The sequence below is a fragment of the Tenrec ecaudatus genome, chromosome 5, assembly GCF_050624435.1.
Source record: "Tenrec ecaudatus isolate mTenEca1 chromosome 5, mTenEca1.hap1, whole genome shotgun sequence".
In the NCBI taxonomy this organism is placed as follows: Eukaryota; Metazoa; Chordata; class Mammalia; order Afrosoricida; family Tenrecidae; genus Tenrec; species Tenrec ecaudatus.
The window spans coordinates 74,468,875-74,488,636 of record NC_134534.1 but is presented as its reverse complement, the minus strand read 5'-3'; the positions used below and the strand labels follow the sequence as shown (position 1 = coordinate 74,488,636).

Here is a 19,762-nt window from a genome sequence, read left to right as displayed (position 1 = left end):
TGTGGTAGAATCCTCGTCTCCATACAGGAGAGCTAGCTTCAGTTTCGGGCCGGTGCACTATGCAAAGCCACCCCCTCACTGACCGTGGAAGTGTATGTGTCGCTTGATACTAAACCTGTTTCGTTGGAGCTCCCAGATGAAAATGAACAGAGAGGACGGCTTAGTGATCGATTTCTGAAAGCCTTGTGGCCCACAATGGTTCAAATCCATAACTGATCACATTGAAAGTGTGAAATATTCTGCCGTGCACAATGACACCTATTTGACATTGACTCGATGCCAGGTTACAGCAACCACAGTGGATCTGAGAGAAGGGGGTGGATGGAGAAGTCCATTTCTCGTGCTTTGTTGATAACTGGGAGACACAAGTCATGAAACACAGCTTATACGAGTAACCTCAACTCTGCTCCCAGTTCAAGTCACAGCTTATGGACTCATGCAAAAGAAGCTGGCTCCTAAGTCTGTAAACACATAGACAAGCACAACTCTGAAATAGTGAAATGCGGACATTTCAAGATCAACAGACTTCCTTAATTCAGTCACACGCTCCTTGAATCCAGCAAGAGTATTTCATTCTGCTGTCTACTGGCCTCAAGGTTTTCCATATAAAAGGCGTTCCACAAGTGTTGACGGAATAGTACATGTCTGCTTTCTCGCAAGGGTCCGAGTAAGGAAATCATCCCCCAATGACCCATCTGCTCGAAGCCATCTAACCGCAGTGGTAAAATAATGTCTGCAGGTCCATCCTCAAACATATAGTAGATCTCTAGTCCACCTCCTCCCTAACTCTGTAAGTCATTGCCCTTTCGCAGCCATTGGGCCATAAGTAGTCTGGAGTCAAAGATCTCACACTCTGGTGTTTTCGCACCAAGAATCTCATCCAATTTGCATCCGTGATGGCCCTCATGTCACTGCCTCCAGGTCCAAGGACAGACCCTGACCCCAAATGTCTTTAGTCAATGCCCTCAAAATAGCTCTTGCTCGGATTCTCAGAAACGGCTTTCCGTTTGCAGGAATGGGCCTTGAAGCTACGCTTGTCACTTAATAAACAACTAGTCGAATCAGAGCTCCCAGACCAAGGCGTGCCTGACTCACATTGGGCTGAGTCACATCCTGCCAGGTCTCGGCAGTTGGTGAACCAATGATGAGTACCAGGAAAATTGCTGACACCCAGGTTTCCATATTAGGATGAGCACACTTTATATTTAAGCACTAGCCTTTTCTTAACTCATAATGTAATTTTTTGCTTATGGCCAAGCCATTTATTTACTTGCTGAGGTACCCTGAGATGAATAAAACTCAGGTCTTGACTCAAGGTCATTGGAGACTGGCCAGAAAGCAAGATAAAGAGCACAGTGGGTTTGAAGACAGGGAAATATTAGGTAGTTGAAATATCCTTTGATTGGAGAGGTCAGTTTGGTAATGGCACAGTCCTTGGAGAATATTATTAGTTGCAAACTAATTATCTAGTCTCACCTCTTTATTTACTGAGGCTTACAGAAAAACAGCGATGAATAGCATTATGCATTGCCCTCTGCTGAATTTTGCTGATTTCAAAATTACCACAATCGTAGTTGCTTGTATTGATAAAGGTCAGTGTTTTTCATTCTTTTCTTGTCCAGGTGGTAACTGTAGCCCCACAACAAAACCGTGATCACTGCATATGGACTCCTGTGATTTCTTTTTTTTTCTTAATCTTACCAAGACTTCAGAGACTGCAAACATTACGTTTCTGGATAGAATCCAACTTCTGGTCATGTTCTGAAGTCATCCTGTGACAGACAGAACAAGTGCATGCATATTTCTTTTCCCTTCCAGTTATTGGTAATGCTCCTTTCTATGGAGAGTGCGAAGTTCACATATAAATTTATGAAAATCATAAACACGATTACGAAACTGTCATCATTTCAAGTTGTCAACTAATGAAAACTCATTCAAGGCATGAAGCATGCTGGCATTCCTCTACATTTGCTACACATGTCCTGAGATGGCCCACAAATCTGAGGATCAGCCTAAAACATAGGAAAGCCTTCTACTCTGTTGCAGAAAGACAGAGCTTGAGGTCTATGATGGTAAGGTTTTGTGTCAACTTGACTGAGATGGGATTCTAGTCAAAGATGTCACCTGCTTCCAAAAGAAACGGACCTTGTGGAAAGACTTACTTCTTATTGCTAGGTCTGGATCTTCCATCCGGTGTGTCAAACTCTGGTTCTTTGGACTCGAGCCAGAAGCTACCGTATTGCCTGCTGATCCTGGGAGACCTCGGCAGCCAGATAGCTTACCTGCCACTTTTGTATTCATTTCCTGCTGCAGCTCGAAGCCTGCCATCTATCTTGGGTTTATCAACCCGTGCAGCTAGGCAAGTTTGGAAAAGCCTCCAACCTGACATCTGATCCACGGATTAGGACTTTGCCTGCCTCTTCCTTGATATAAACCTCTCTATAGATGCATACATAATTTTCACTGATTTTGCTTCAAACCCAGTCTAAGACAAAGTCCTCCAATAAAAGCTTTCTTTTTATAAGAAATTAACCATATTTTAAGACTTAAAACACTCGAGGTAGTATTGTAGGCTTTGGTTGCATTCAACTTCTTGTATTCTGCCAGCAGCTCTGTTAAGGAAGACTGGTTTCAAAGGTGGTGAGGGCAGAGCTTCGAAGAAGATTGAGTTCTCGGAGTCCCTCTGAGGCACATGGAAGAGGTTGATAGACCAGACACTCCACCTTCCACAACATGAGACTACCCTAACCCTTCAATGATGCTAGATAGCTGCATATAAAGTGGAAAATAATTTGCATCTAGTCCAGGCATTTCTGACTGTTGTTAAAGGCTACCACATGCAGTTAACTGAGTCTGAGTCCACCCACGGGGACCTAGTAAGAAAGGCTTGGCAATCCACTTCCCAAAGTCTCAGCCATGGAAACCCTACAGAGCACAGTTCTGCTCCTACACACAGGGCGCGCCAGGAGTTGGCAATAACTCTACAACAGCTAATTTTTATCCTTCCCTAGAGTGAAACAGAGTCTTTTCATTAAGTTATATTTAGGACGAAATAACCTGTTGTGTAGCCAGTCTCTAAGGAACATAGGGAAAAACACAGGAACAAATTACATATATGAATGTTTCTAGGATTAAGTTTTTGCTTGAACATTTTTCAAACCTTGAATTTAGCTCATGGTGGAGCAGCTGCTACCTAAGAAACAATATAGCAATGGAAGAGAGAGGAGCCAGAAGACACGAAGAGCCCGGTGGGTCCACCCCGACACAGAGATCATCTATGTAGAGTATACAAGACCGTAAAACTTTATGGGACCAGTCAGCCTCATCTTCCTCCCACAGAGTGCCTGGTGGGTTTGATCTGCCAATATTCAGGATGCAGCCTAACACTTAACCCCCTCACCACAATGGTTCCCAACTCCTAGCATGAGGAGAGGCATTAATAAGTTCCACTCTAGCAAGAATTGCCTATTATAGACCCATTCTGTAAAAACCAGCCCCAGGTAGGTTCATTCTATAAATAAAACAAGTTTGAGGTAATTAAATACAGAGAAGGAGAATAATCCTCATCAGTCTAGAGGTAAACGTACGCAAGTAAGACTGTATGGATCTGTGCCGTTTAACATGAACACAACGTAGAAATTTCTCTAGTACGTAGTAGGGCTCATTCTGTGGTGTAAACAAATGTAACCCACGGCTAGGAAACTTTCCACCTTTGTTTAATCCAGTCATTGGAAAGTCACATTTCTTATTGTCGAAGGAAAACGGCCCCCGGCTGCATTGCTCTGATGGTTTTATTCCATGATCAGCTTGAGTACTGCGTTGTCAATTAATATGCCTTTCTAGTCATCGTTCCTTGCATGATGAACTGTAGTTCTGGGCTGTGTCTACCCTGGCTGGCTTCCTACGCTGGGAGGCCTTCCCTCCACAAGGCCTTTGCTTTGGAAACTCAAGCTGGATTGTTATTCTAGAGAAGCAAATGCAAGAGGAAAGTTTGAGACATTGATACAGTCAACTTTAGAAAGTATTTAAAAATACTGATTTGAATGAATTTCTGTAGGAAAATAAAATACACAATAACTTTATTTTTAATTCCTTCCCTTAAAACCTACGACCCACTTATCTTTAAAATGCATCCTATTTTTAGAACTCTGTGGATTAAGCTACTCACTATCCTACACAAATAAACGCATCGGAGTCACAAAGGCTGTGGTCAAATGTTTTTACCCTTTTTCAGTTGACTGGTGATTTCATATGTTCTAGGCGTATTTTTAACTTCTGGCATGATGCAAGATGCTCTACACCATATGGCACAACACACTGACAAGTAACGGGGGAAGAACTAGTTTGGCTTATACACATATATATGTGTGTGTTACGGATGGTGAAAGAAGTTGCATGCATGGCTGCAAATAAATATAAGGGCAAAGTTACACACAATCTGCACATAGTACTGAGATTCTTTGCCTGTGTTAAAAAAAAAAAGTCATTCAAACTCTAAAGCTAAACGAAAAATTCACTACTGGCAAGAAAGCATTCAAAAGCCAGATCCGGAACCACCATCCTTTTCTGCATCATGTTACTTGAACCGTGGGGCCCTGCTGGCACTGTGAGCTAAGCGTTAGAGGAAAAAGGGGAGCTGGCTCTTCCAGGAGCAATTCTACTCTGCCCTGTTGCTATGAGCCAGAATAGACTCAATGATGGTGAGTTTTTTATAACACTTTCTCATTCAAAATGTAAAGCCCTTCCTTAAGCGTATTAGTGGTTACGTGTTTGGACTGCCATCTACATGGTCAGCAGTTCAAAACTACCAGCAGCTCCATAGGAGAAAAACTGGGCTTTCTACTCCTGTAAACAGTGACAGTCTCAGAAACCCACAGTGGGTTGCTATGAATTAGCATCAATTCTGTAGCAGTTTGGTTTTCTGAGATTCCCCCATGCCCCTAATTGTAATAATAACCGAAGGAAAGATGCATGTAACAGCTTACATGCTCCACTTAGGAGAGTTTTAAAATAGACTCACATGAAATATTTTCAATTTTTTCCCCCAGTGGTCAAACTATCTTATCCTTTAACTCCAGCTTCCTTCCTTAAGGTTCTTCTTTGGAAAACAGTGAGCCTTGTCTGTCCTGTTCTCTATGACACCTGAAACACCTATGAGGGAAAACCAGACCCTTGGTGAATCCCAACTCCTCTGCTGAGCCAGAAAATAAGCAGGCGCAACAGCTGTAAGAGGGGTAAGGAAAGCGGGTACTTGTCCACATGATCCCAGAAGTCTGACTTTCACACAACCTGCTACAAGAGGAAGTTGTTAACTGCCCGCCATTGGGATCCCAACCCATAGCCACACCATACAAGAGTGAACACAATGCTGCCCAGTTTTGTGGCTTTCGTGACCAGTTTGGGATCGAACCATTGTGACCATGGGGTTTCATTAGCTGATGTTTTGGAAGTAGATCACAGACGATTATGGGCTGGGTTTGTTTTGTTTGTTTGGTATTTGTTTCAGGTGAGACATACTCTTCTGTGTTTAAATCCAACTGTATAAATTCATGTCATTGAAATGTCTACTGGAAATGCCTTCCAGTAGAAGTGGACCTCAGTGATTTCACTTTTTAGCAAATGACATAGTGAATATAGAAGGTCAGTACAGCAGAGGTTAAAAAGACGACACATACATACACACACCATGATCCAGACATTGGGCTTAAAGTCAAATACTGTGAGTTTGAATCTGAGCTCTGTTACATTCCAACCGCAGGACTTCAAAATAAGTAATTTAAACTCTCTATGACTTACCAATAAAATGAGGAAAGGTGCTATTAGGGAAAATCTAATACAATGGAACATAGGAAGCACTTGTTGTTATGTATAGTGGGCATAGGAGAAGTGCTCAGTAAGAGTGGTTTTATTGTTATTATGAGCTCTCTAGATGGTGAAAATGGTTAACACGCTGGGCTGCTAAAAATAAACGGTTGTTGGTTAAGTCCACACAGAAGTACCTCAGAAGAAAAGCCTGATACCCTGATACCAAACAGTCAGCCACTGACAATTCTATGAAGCACAGTGCTCCTCAGATATACTTGGAATCAGTACACGTCGGAGTCTACTGCACAACAACCATAAAAAAACAATTGGTTGGTTGATGGGTACTGTATACTCAATAAACAAAAAAACAGATCAATGAGTCAACAATATGAAAGTAGCTAAAGAAGTTAATTCCTTCACATTTTTTGTCCAAAATACCAGCACCACCAAAATACAATACCAGGACACTAAGTTCTCACTTTAAGCAACCAAAACAACAGACTCTCTGTCCTCATGGAATGAATTGCTTTCAGTGTTCATAGTTTTAAGGCACAATGAACACAAAATCAAAATTTTTACCAGGGCAATTTTAAATTTTCAAACGTAAACCTGGTCTCTTTAATGGCTTGTGATCAACTATTTTAACATGAATTGCTTTAGGTGTATTTCATTAGTTTCTTATTGTTTCAGGGACCATCAAGTTGGTTCCAGCTCAGAGCAAACCTATGTCCCACAGGTCAAACCCCGCCTGGGCCTGCACCACCCCCACAATCACTATTTACTTTGACCTTCACTGTTGCAGAAAGTGCCTCAAACTGGAAGGTTCAAATCAACAGAAATTCATTCTCACAATTCTGGAGGCTAGGAGCCAGGAAAACCAGGGTGTTAGTGGTGGTGATTCTACCTTAAAGCTGTAGGAGGAACCGGCTCCGTGGCTCTCTCCTGTTTTCTGGTAGTAGTTGGCAATTCTTGGCCATCTTCCTTCCGTGTACCTCTGTATCTCTTCTCCTCTATTATCAAGACACTACTCATAGACGATAGAGACCCATCCTGACTAGGTGAACGGGTAACATCTTCAAGGACCTGATTTTCAAGCACGGCCATGCTCATCATTATCAGATGTTGGCTGTTAAAATAGTATTTGAGGGGACACAGTCCAATCCATAGCCGGTACTAAAGATTAAAACTGTGTGTGATTAATGGAAATGTATGTGGATAATCAAAAACGGACTCAGCTCTTGTTCAATGGGGTTCTCTGATATGTTCTATAAAGCACAATGCCAAAAAATGGCACACAAAATGAAAGATATTTCCCTGTTAAGTTTAGCACCCCACTGAATAACTAACTATCCATATGCCGCCAATAGTTTTATAACATCAAAGATGACAAGATAAGGAGGCAGGGGAACTGAAGTACACGAAGTACAGTCTGAACACAAAGAGAGTGTTGACACATTGTGCCAAATAAAGCTAATGTCACCAAACAATTTATATCAAAATTTCAGATGGGAACCTCACTGTCTGTGTAAACTTTCCCTGGAAACTCACAACAGAGTTTTTTAAAAGCAAACAAAACACACTGCAAAGCTATACCAGGGAGGGGAGTCTTCAGCAGAGTTATGAAAACCCAGTACCTTCGCTTGGAAACGAACAATATGTATTTTTAACTGGGTTATTTGCAGAGAGAGGGGTACTGGCTGCATCTCCGTCATTATGTTTTCAGGTGGTTTACATTAAAGCATCCTTATTGGGCCAATATGGTCTCTATTTGCAAATATTAATGACAGGTAAGTACCTGCTTATGAAATCTTCACTTTTAAATTGAAACATAGGTGAAAAAAAAGATTATGCCTGGCATTTGCTTTCTCGTTTTTTATATGCAGTTTTGTATATTAAGAAATCAGTTTCTAGAACTGTCTGCTCATTCCTTCCTTCCTTCATCCTCAGTCTTTTAACGGATATTCACGGAAAGCCAATTTTAGTGTTTACATTAATTCAAGCAGTGTGGCATTTGTGGTTGGCTCCTGAGTGGCAACCCCAAACCTTGGAATACCCTGAGTAGTTATGGTAGCTTTGCCAGCTGTAGCTCATACCTGAGTGTTTTCACGAATGAAATGATTAGTGGGTGAAGGTTGGCCAGGCCAGCAAGACTTCCTGGTGATATCAGCTGGTGGGTGGGGGTAGATCCCAAATCCTTCACTCATGCCTGTATCGTGAAACCCCAGTAAAGCTCGTTTGGGAATGAGAACGGCACACACGGCACGGCAGCACATTCCTTTCGGGGACATGGAAGCTCTGCCTTGAAAACCCCCAGGCCTTGCCCTAGATGACTCTTTCGTTTTTAGTTGTACCTCTTTTTTTGGCTACAACACAGCTGGATTCATAAGTTTAGCACTATGTATGCGTTCGCGGGTGGTTTCAGCACATTATCAAACCCAAGAGAATTGTGGGAAGTAGCAGGTCAGAAGAGAAGGTGCCTGGAACCCCTGAGGTTGAGACTCGCCTTTCCAACGTTGAGACTGGCCTTTCTAAGGGGCAGTAGAGACCTTGGATTTGTAGCCAGCAAGTTGGAAATGGGGGAAGCCCTGGAGACCCTCAAACCAATGGCTCGGGTCTGAAGTTTGGGCTGACTTGGCAGTTTGGAGGGCTGCGTGAGAAGTGGCTGAGCTCTGGGTAACCAGGCACCGAGGAAGAGGGGCTGCATGGTAGAGCTGATGTTAGAAGTCCACTGAGAAGTAAAAAGTCAGGGCTTTGATTTATGTTGATTATTATCCTCATAGCTGATGTCAGAAAAAGTGGATTTGATTGATACTGGTTATACCCCTTACTACTCAGCACCAGCTATTATAATGGGCACTAGGACTGAAATAAATCTTCCAAGGTTTCTTCCTCATTAGTATCAACTATTTGGGATAAAGTTATGTAGAAAATGACAATGAATTTAAATCCTATATGGCTATACTTTTATTAAAATGTCTATTAGTTTTTGAATTAAGCAATTACAGATATAATTAATCCTTTCCACATTTCTATAGAGAAAAGAAACCATCCCATACCCAATACTTTCGTGTTGGGGGGTAAAAAAAAAGGCAAAGCCATAAAACTGAGCACTTCAGCATAAAAATGCTTGCTGCGATAGATGTCACCTTCTCTCGTTCAGCAGTGCAGCTGGCTGTCCCCGTGTCCTCTGCCTTTCACAGAACAGTAACTTGGCGTTGTTTCAATGGGGTTTTACTTTATTGAAGAAAGCTCAGAAACATTCTCCTAAAGAAACTGTTAATCTTGCGTCGGCAGCTGGAGGCTCTCTCCCCCCAAGGCCTGCGATCAGAGGTTCTCAACCCTCTGAATGGCACGTCCCTTTGATACAGTTCCTCATGTTTGTGACCACCCCCACCATAAAATGATTTAGGTTGTTACTTTATAACTGTGATGAATCAGGTGACCCCCGCTGCCTCAGAGCCTCATATTCAGCCCCCAGCTCCTGGATCTCATGCTGTGGGGGCAGTAATGCCCGGGTGTTTGTGATAGAAGAATCCTGGGCCTCTTTGCCTGAATACTACATCTTAGTTTCTGCATAGCTTGATGTCACATATACCTCAAATTCACTTGTGGATTGGTAACAGAGACAGGCATGTATAGTGTAAAACAAACTATGATCTTTGCACCAAAACCCAAACAATTACGTGTTTGCACAGCATTGACGGCGCTGAGTGTTGAGAGGTGTTTGCTTTTATTTCGAGATGGTTGCTTTTAGTCCTTCCCAGTTTAGGGGTAACTAGCAGCAGCCAAAGCCCCGTCTTCCTCTTGGATCCTGCTTGCAGCCAACAGGGTAGGTCAACGCAAAGAGCATGGGTGGGACGGAGTGGCAGTAATGTGTCGGTGTTTTCTTGTTGCTATAAAAAATAACCCCAAACTTAACCATGTAAATTCACTATCCTACATGTATGTAGGCCAGAGGTCTGAAATGAATCTCTGGCTAAAATCAAGGCATTATCGGAGCTGCATTATGTTCTGGGGACCATGGGAAAGAATCTTGTTTCTCTGACTTTCCCAGCCCTTTCCTTCATTCCTTGCCTCCAGCATCCCTTCATCCCCCGAGTCCCGTCATCCACCCAGAAAACCAGTTATGGGTGGGTTCTTCATCATATCCTATCACTTTGACTTCTCTTCGGCCTCCCTTCCAGTTTGAAAGATCCTTGTGACTACTTTAAGCCCACCTAGATAATGCCATGACCATCTCTTTTATTGTAAGGTCAGCTTTTCCATCTGCAACGTTAATGCCCCTTTGCGAAGTAGTATATCACAGGCACACGTTTGTGGGAGAGAGGACATTGTTCTGTCTACCACAGCTGTGAAGGTGCTGAGACTAAAATAGCCAGCTCTGCCCTGAGTGCCCTGTGACCTTGGGCACATTAACTAATCACCGGTTATTTGGGTCTCGTCTGGAAACCAAAACAAAATGCACACACGTGACAGTGGTTATCCATAGAACAAGGGTAAAGAGTGGAGGAGTTGACAACCACAAAACATCGGGCACAGCGTTTGCCCACAGAAGGACATCAGCAGTGTTCATTTCCATCCTCCTCTCCAATGGCCACATGGTGTGCGTTGGAGCTGGGTTTGGATCCAGGTTCGTTTCTGCCTCGTGGTCAATCATTTGCTTTACACAACCCTGTCTGCTGCATGAAGATGCCGACGCTGAGAAGGACGGAGGGGGAGAAAGCGTCCAATGCATAATGTGCTAAGGCAAACACTTGAGGGTTTTTATTGATAGAGGTAAGAAATGATGCTGACCCAGCATCGTTTCTAGCTTGATTCCTGATTACCATTGCCGAAGAGGATGGCGGCCCGAGCAATCACCAGTGTTGATCTACACAGCGGGGCTTACCTTCCCAGATAAACTTAGCTGGGAAAAGCTTGCTTTTCAGGGTTCAGGGCTCACCTCAAATGGCAATAAGGCCGATCCAAACTCAAGGGCATACTAAGGATGCAGTTAGCACAACACACTAACAAATAGTCGTTTAATCTAGGGCCACAGATGTGCCTGCAGACTCAAGAGCTTTGTATCGCTTTTCCTGCATTCAAAACAAAACAAAACAGAACAACAGAAATCTGCTTGTTAAATTCAGCATGCTCCTGAGTAAAATGATGACTTTGCTACTGCCTGCCCACCTCCTCTTCTGGAGAAAGGGGAAGAAGAAATGATGAAAGCCTCTACTAATGTGCTAACTGTATCATTCATTCTCTCTCTCATTCTCTAGGCCAGGCGTCCTCAAACTGCAGCCCGGGGCCACATGCAGCCCGCGGAGGACATTTATCCATCCGGACCGCCAGGTATTTTTGCTCCATTTGTTTTTTTACTTCAAAATAAAATATGTGCAGTGTGCATAGGAATTTGTTCACAGTTTGTTTTTTTTTAACTATAGTCCGGCCCTCCAATGGGTCTGAGGGACAGTGAATTGGCCCCCACCCCTGCTCTAGGCAGGAGTAACAACTTCAGGATCTAGAATGCCTCTGGTGTCCTAGAAGAAGAGCAAAGTAAATAAAGGAAAAATAATTGACCTCAACCTTCTATGCCATCAGGACTTTTTGAGAAATGACCATTTTCTATGATAGTTAACCTTAGGCCTCACCCACAAATGGCGCTGTCAGAGAAAGACTGTGCTCCTCACTGGGCAGTAACATGTCAACATGATACCTACAGGACTTCCTTTGGACACAGTGGTGGCACAGTGGTTATAGCTGGCCTGCTACTCCGCAGTTTGAAACCAACAGCCACTCTGCAGGAGAGAGAGGAGGCTTTTTACTCCCAGAGTTTCAATGGCACCAACCCACACCCTTACAAGGTGTCCATGAGTCAATTCTGACGGAATGGCAGTGAGATGAAAAGTACGCCCCATCAAAGCTTTGGCTTCCAAGAGGAAGTTCAGGAGGTTACTGCCATGACTGGAATTCCTTTCAAATTCTAGGCCAGCCCTCAAACTGTAAGCAAGCCAACGATGGGGAAATACTCCACCGGGATGCAGTCATTGAATGTCGTGACTCTCCAGTGAGGGCAATTCTGCCTCCACCTCCTCCTGACTGCCCAGGAAAATATCTGGTAGATAATGTTGACTGTTGCCCCAATGTGATGGCTATCGGCTCAGCCATCTTGCCAGAAGTCCCTTCATTTTTCCTCTTCAGACTTCCAGAATGTATGTGATTTATAATCATGGTGATGGCAAAGTGTGGAAAATAGGCACTGCCATGGAGCAATGGTGGTAACGCAAAGAGAGGCTTAGGGTAGTTGGCAACATCTATGGGAATGTAGAGTACATGATGCATCTTGAGAGCAATCTTGCAAGTCTACAAAAGTGTGTTCATAAAAGCACGCATCTATCTATGTACATGTTTGTATGTGAGTGCGTGTGTGCTTATGGTATGCATGCAAAGCAATCATTAAAATACCAATTGTTATAACCTGACAAAAATACCAGGGAAATGTACTATAAAATGGAAAATCATACTGGAACACAGAATGTACAGTACGCTCCCCGTATTTTTAATAATACACAGGAGAAACATCTGTAAGCGCACATGAGGATCACTCAACTCAGTCATAGTTTCCTTTCTTTGCACCGCTCACATTGTCTCCCTAGAGCATGGACGTGAAGGGCCCAAACGTGGGAGCTAATGATCAAGAACGTGCTATGAGCATCTCAGCGTCTCACTCTGTACTAGGACAAATGTACGTGTACCAGGTGTACTGCACAGTCAAATGCCTCTAGAATCAATGCCATCTAGATCTGAAGCACTAAATAGACTTTCCTTGGTTGGAAGATCTGACCTTTGATAGCATGAATATCTCCACAAAATATTTTGTAGTGGGACCGAGAAAAACAATCTCAGGAGCGTGGGAGAAAAAGCCCATCTTGCCTTTTCTTCTCTTTTCATCTGTGACCCCACATCGCCCCTTGGATCATCTTCAATGTTCTAGGACACCCTTGCCCCCTCCAGCTCTGCATGCAAAGTGGGAGTAGAACAAACAGTTTCTTTGTTTGAGGTCTCGCTTTAAACCAAACCTACTGCCATGGGGTAGAATGCCCACTTGTGCAGACTTAAAAGGACAGAGGAGAATTGTCGCTTAGAATTTCTGAGGCTTCACATCTTTATGGGAGCAAACAGCCTCATCTTTCTTCTGAGGAGCAGGCTGGTGGTTTTGAACTGCCAACCTTCTGGCAGTTAATCTGCACCAGGAATACGCCTCAACTTTAAAGACATACTTAAATGAGCATCTTAACAGGCTTTCCCTGATTCTACAGTTAGAAAATAAGGTAGAAGTTCCCTAGTATCAAAAAAAAAAAAAGTCCCTGAAGTTAAAGTATCCTAAATCATCTTTGGGGGGTCATCTTGGGCTCTCCAGCAACAGAGATGCAGCGGTGTCCCAAGGCCAGGCAGAGGGTCAGGCCGGGAGGAAATCAGGAATAGATGAGACTGGGCAGGACCGGGGTGGAGGCACAGTCCCGCTATTCAGAGGCTGTGCCCCTGTCCCAGAGGCTGGCAGAGTTCCACGCCCAACAGGGAAGGGCAGCAGGGTGGGAAGGGGAAGCCTGGAAGAGGGCAGGACACTTTCCAGGGAAATCTCAAAAATTCACAGGGGCATTGTGCTCTCTGTCCTAAACTACTGAGCAACCATGTGGTCACAATGCTGTCGTTGCTACTGAGTCCGCTCACAATGACACCGTAGACAACAGAATGAAACACTGCCCAGCTTGTGCCACCTCCATGGCCATTGAGTGCTCTATTTGACCCCAGAGTTGCGGCCACTGTATCGATCCGTCTCCCTGAGAACCGTGCTCTGCTTCACGGACTTTGCTTTACGGAGCACGGTGTCCTGCTCCGGAGACTGCTCGCTCCTGATAACAAGTCCAAAGGTGAGGTCAAGTCTGATCATCCTCTCTTCTAAGGGCCACTCTTGGTTGCCCTTCTGCTGAGGGCTTTTTCTTATGGCAGTCCGGAGGACAGTCAGTGTTCTTAACCAACACCACAACTCCCAGACACCCATTCTTCTTCCATCTTCTTATTCACCGCCTGGCTTTGCTAGGCATGAGGCCATGTACTATCCCTTGGCTCAGGGCAGGCTCACCTTAGTCATCTATAACACTTTAAAGGGGTCCCCCGCAGCAGGTCTGCCCAAAGCAGGATGCCATTTGATTGTGTGCTTGCTGCTTGCATGAGCATTGCTTGTTGATCCCAGTGGAACTCAAGTACAATTTTGCTGAAGGTAATTCAAAAGCAATTGTAGCAGCACCCTGACAGAGCTACCAGGTGTTTCAGCAAACAGATGCCAACACTGGGACTGCTCACGCACCCAGGCCCCGACGTTTAAGTACTACGATATAATATGTCCCGAGAGGTAAAGTGAGGTAAACTGAGGCACACAGCAGCAGCCAGAATTATTTTATCGAAGCATTTCTCGCTTAACAGAATTAAATGTTTTTTTTAAAGGGGAGGAAGGGTCCCCTCCCTCTGTTCTCTATGAAGGGGCTCTGGTGGCGTGACGCTTAAAGCGCTCCGTCCGCTACCAACAGACAGATTTCAGGTTCCAATCCACCATGAACGACTCTGGTGGATCCAGTGGCAGTCTGCATAATAATGATTGACAACATTGCAAACCCCCTTTGGGGAGTTCTACTCCATCCTCTAGGGTCGCTAATGGGTCCGCATCAACTCCACAGCAATGGGTTTGATTCGCTTTGGGCCCAAGCCCTCTGTGAATTCTAGGCCGTGAACCATCAGCAAGAGAGCCACAGAGGGGTCTGTGCTAAAGGCACGGCGGATGCGAACTGCATCTCGCAAACCCAGGGCTTCTTGCAGCAAATCCAACTCCGGTCCCAGCGCTTTAATATGTTCGCGTCAGTACGGGAACGAGGCCCGAGGAGCCTCCGTAATGTAATTACACCCGATGCCCGAGGACGCGGCAAGTTCAGGGCTCTGCATTGAAATCTCCAAGGGCTTCCCTCCGCCGCCTGGCTCGCGCGCTCCGCGGGCCGGTCGCCCGACCGCTTACCTGCTCCGCCGGCAGCCCAGGAGCAGCAGGGCCATGGTCAGAGCCAGGCCCAGGAGGCTGAGCAGCCCGTACCGAAGCAGCTCCGCGGAGAAGCCGTCCATCGCCGCGAATCGCCGGGTTCGCGCCCTCCGAGCGGCGCGCGCGCCCGCAGCCCCCGGAGTCTGGTCCTGCGCGAGGGGGAGAGAGGGGGGCTCGCCCGGGCCTAGACGCGGGTCCCGCCGCCGCGAAAACCAGCGGAGTCGTGCCGGCCGCCGCTCGACAAAAGTTGGTAGCCTGCCCTCCCCCGGCACCGCCCCCCTGGCGGCCGCCTGCCGCCCCCGGGCCCTTTCTCAAAGACGCGCCGCTCAGCCGGGGCAGGGACTGAGGCCAAAGAAGGGGCCAGGGATTGGGTTTCCCAAGAAGCCCTGAGAGCCTGGAGGAGGGGGTTCCGAGTTACAATGACGCGCTTTCGTTCCCCAGACTTTGGCCCGGGGCTGCGGGTGGGGGGAGTGACTCCGCTTGTCCCTGAACAGGCATGGGACCTTGTTACATTGTGTGCGGGCTTCTGTTGCCTCTTATATAAACCCCAGAGAACCCGATTGGGCAGAGGTACCCCCACATTCTACTTGCTCACATTAAAAACAACAACAACAACAAAACAATGGGACTGGAGACCCCCTTCTGCGTCATAGCGACCCTATGGGACACACTGGAACTTTCCAGACTGTAAAACTCACCTTTCTCCCACCCTAGCTGTTGGTTTCAAACTGCTGACCTTGTGGTTTGCAGCTCAAACGCTTAAACCCGTTACCCCAGCGGGCTCCATGCTTTCCTTAGGACTCTGCTGCGTGTCTCTGGACAAGAGATCTGTAGGCACAGGTGTGTCCAATGCGATACGTTGTTTGAGTTCTTAACTGCTCTTTGCATAAGTGTTGATTGTGGAGCCAAGTAAAATGAAACCCTTGACCACGTTCACCTTGTCTCCGTTCATCATGATGTTGCTTCTAAGTCTGTTTGTGAAGCTTTGCCTTTTCTTGATGCTACTTTGTAATCCGAATCGGAAGCTATAGATGCCCACAAACAGGTTCTACGGAAACACCGTTGTGTCACTTGTACTGTAACCAATGTTTATTTGTCCTCCACTGACCTGTGATGTGGCTTTGGAGGGACTTTCTAGGAAATATAATGATACTTATGTTTACCAACTTGCTGTGGTCTCTCACTGAACAAATTTCCACTACTCTATCCCCAAATCTCTTGGGTGGCGTTTTTGTTGTGTTGTCTTGTTTTCTGTTCTCAATCCTGGTCTTGCCCTGCAAGGCTGAGCAACAGAGCTGCCGTAAAGAGAATGAGGGAGACTTGACGTTTGTTTCATAACGCGGGGAGCAAGCCAGGATTAGATTCGCCAAGCTAAAGCACCTGTAAAAAGAGGGATCGCAGTTGCATACATGCATACCATGAAGTACGTCGAGGCGGTGCTGAGTAGGTAACAGATTTCTGAGGGATGATTCAGAATATGCATTGGTTTATGCATATATTGGAATGTGCATATAATTCTTGGCCAGGAAATGGCTTGTCTTGGCCATTTCACATGTTGTCCAGGTGGGTGACCTTTTGCTCCTCCACCAAGATTCTTTTGTTTGGGGGCCAACTATAGGTTCTGATTGACCTTGCCACCCATGATCCATGGGCCAGATGTGGTTAAAATGAATACTCACAGGCCGTGTAAGATACTTTCCCGGAAGGAAGGAAGGAAGGAAGGAAGGAAGGAAGGAAGGAAGGAAGGAAGGAAGGAAGGAAGGAAGGAAGGAGCTGAAAAGCAACAGCTTTTCAGGAAGGAATCCTCAGGGTAGTCTTGGGTAACATGGAAGGGATATGTTTCAAAACCTTGTGATAACATCAGGATAGGCTCATTGTACCAGCTGTGGGATCTAGGGCTTACATGGGCTAAACAGGCTGGGGAGTGGTCTCCTTCCAGAAAGACAAGCGTTACCACATTTTCTACACTTCACTGAACTATCAGCTACAAACGGTCACCATGCTTCTAGCTCAGCTTTGAGCTTTCCATTCCATCCTTGCTACTGCCACCTCCTAAAACCCAGACCTTTCCTGACTTTCCCCTGCTGAACTTAGTGGCTTCCATCTGCCTTTAGCAAAGTCTAAAATCCTTTTAAAAAAATCTAAAACCCTGAACCTGGCATGAGAAAGCCTCCACAATTTGTCTCCATTGTATATCTCCCGCTGCTAAAACATCCCATTTTCCTACTATGTCTGAGTAATTGCTGTCTGAGTCTGCTTTCTTATATAGAAGGCAGGAGTTTCTATGAAATAACGTTATCACCAAAAGGTGAGTTCACAGTGCCTGACTCTTGGCCAGGGCTCTACACTAAATTACTGTCTATGGCCCCCAAAGTGTAAATTCTGGGCTAAGAACGTTGCATGTTGGCAGCATCTGTATCTTTGATCTATTTCTGAATCTCTCTTCTGCCTCTTTCCTTTCTCCCCATGAGCATTCAATTTCCTGGGAAATCCAAAAGGGTGCACTGAGCCAACAACCCCTCTATCTCCTCCAGTGGGCAGCAAATTGAGTGGTTTCTATCACTGCTTGGTAAGCAGAGCCAATAGGTAGGTGACATTTGTTAGAGATTGAATTGTGCCCCTATAGCCACAAAGATATAGCCCTCCCGCACTGATGACTATGACCTTACTTGACTATAATCTAGTCTTTCTTTGTAGGTGTTATCAGTTCATGAAGTCAGATCAAAATAGGGTGGATTCTAATCCAGCCTGAGTGTTGTTCTCCTAAAGTAGAAGGGACACACAGAGAGATCCAGGGGAAGATAGCTGTGTGAAGATGCAATGTAAAAGCCAAGGAATGCTCCGAAACCCCGAAAGACACCAGAATGGCCAGAGTCAAGGAAGCATCTGCCCCGTGAGCAGCCAGAGATGGCCTCCTGAATTTGGACGTGAGTACTGTGAGGCAAGGCATTTCCCCTCCTTAGAGCCATGCTCTCTGTGATCCTTGTCCTTGCCTCCCCAGGAGAACTCACGCAGTGCTTGTGCTGAGAGACCGTCAGTGCCGCAGCAGGCCGTTCACTGACTTGCAGGGGAGCCTCACCTCTCATGATTTTGTTGTTCATTGGCCTCCTGAAGGACTCTTCGTTTTTGGTTGGTTTAAGTGGATAAGTAAGGATTTACTCCGCTTTTGGAGAATTCGCTCTGTGCCAGACACTGTGCAGCAAAGACTGACGGGTCCTTATCAGAATCCACTCGATGTCAAGGGGAGAGGAGGAAGGCGCCACCGTCGTGGACCAGAGTTGGGTAGACACTGTGTCGTGTTCCATGGCGTCTGGGTAACATGTCCTCGGAGCACTGTAGGACAGTGCCTCCGTACATTGCTCAGCGCATAAGATGTCTCTCTTGCCTTTCTCATTACTAGTCATGAGGCCTCTATTACAGAAAGTGACTTAGTTAAAATAAAATCTGAAGACCTCATTTACGCTTCTCTTGATTGTATAATCCATATCAGTATCATTCAATTTAAGCCGGTTCAATTCCCTGTTCCTCCCCACAATAGGCCTTTTCTACCTCTGAAGGAAGTGGCAAGTTCTGCATAGTAACACAGCCTTAGGTTTGGGGTTTTATTTTTCCTTCTGCTTCCTTGTACTCATTATTAGTAGCGTAATTATGTTTTTAATTGTGGCATAAATAGATCCAGCAAAGCATTCTCTAATCCAACAATTTCCACGTGTATAATATCAGTGCCACTGAGGATACTCTTCGTGTTGCGCAACTATTATGGATATACTTTTCCAAATTATTCCACCACCATTCATGTAAATCCAATACCTGCAAAGCAAAAACTCTTCCTCTTTCACCCATGGTAACCAGTCAATTTTATTTTGTTTTGTTCTGAGCCGTTTTCTTGATAGAATATTCATCTAGCACATCTTTCCATAGGTAAGACACTTTTAGAAAGAGTTGTGTATCCATCCTCACAAGCATGCTCCCTCCCAGAACCTTAGATTGGTAACTAAGCGTAGTCACTCATCATAAAGACTGCTTCCCTGTTTCCCCAGTAGTTAGATGGAGCCACGTGTTCTGATCATAACGAAATAAGTGGTCCTTCTTCAGAATACAGTTCATAAAGCCCTTAAAACAGACATCACATTAAGTAACGGGTTGCAGTGTGTTTAAGATATGATTTACAAACCAGGTTAACTTTTAGTGTCAAAAATGATCCAAAGGGGAAATGCTTTCCAGTGGCTCTTAGACCTCATCTTCTCTACCTGGTCGTGAAGAGGGGTGTAGAACAACAACCTCACTGTCTTCAAGAACAATGAAAACAATTACTGATTTGGTCTAAATCAGTGGTTCTCAACCTTCCTACTGCCGCGACCCTTTAATACAGGTCCTCTTGTGGTGGTGACCCCCCCCCCGACCATAAAATTACTTTCATTGCTACTTCATAACTGTAATTTTGCTATGTTATGAATTGTAATGTAAGTATCTGACATGCAGGATGTATTTTCATTGTTACAAATTGAACATAATTAAGCATAAAGCATAGTGATTAATCACAAAACAGTATGTAATTACCATATATACTCGTGTACAAGCCGAGTTTTTCAGCACATTTTTAAAGCAGTTTTGTGGTAAAATTAGGTGCCTCGGCTGATATTCGGGTTAGCTTATACTCTAGTATAGACGCATATATTGTGAAATATTTATGTGTTTTCCGATGGTCTTAGGTGACCCCTGTGAAAGGGTCATTCTACCCCCAAAGGGGCTCACAGCTCAAAGGTTGAGAACCGCTGGTCTAAATGCATCTAGTCTGATCCCTAAGTTTTTGTTCCTCAAAATTGACTGAACATCGATAATTCTTCCAAAGACCACATGTCCAAGAAAAAAACAGTCTTCATGAAGTAT

The 19,762-nt window shown here is 45.0% G+C and overlaps 1 protein-coding gene across 1 annotated transcript in view; it reads right to left on the bottom strand.

Annotated features, from left to right (window-relative positions):
* CYP7B1 (cytochrome P450 family 7 subfamily B member 1) overlaps positions 1–15,124 on the bottom strand; it is a 200,164-nt gene extending 185,040 nt beyond the window's left edge. Inside the window, exon 1 of the mRNA XM_075549630.1 lies at positions 14,855–15,124. Within this exon, the coding sequence (XP_075405745.1) occupies positions 14,855–14,955 (101 nt within the window). The 5' untranslated portion in view covers positions 14,956–15,124. The remainder of the gene's footprint in view (positions 1–14,854) is intronic.
* Between the last annotated feature and the right edge of the window lie 4,638 nt (positions 15,125–19,762).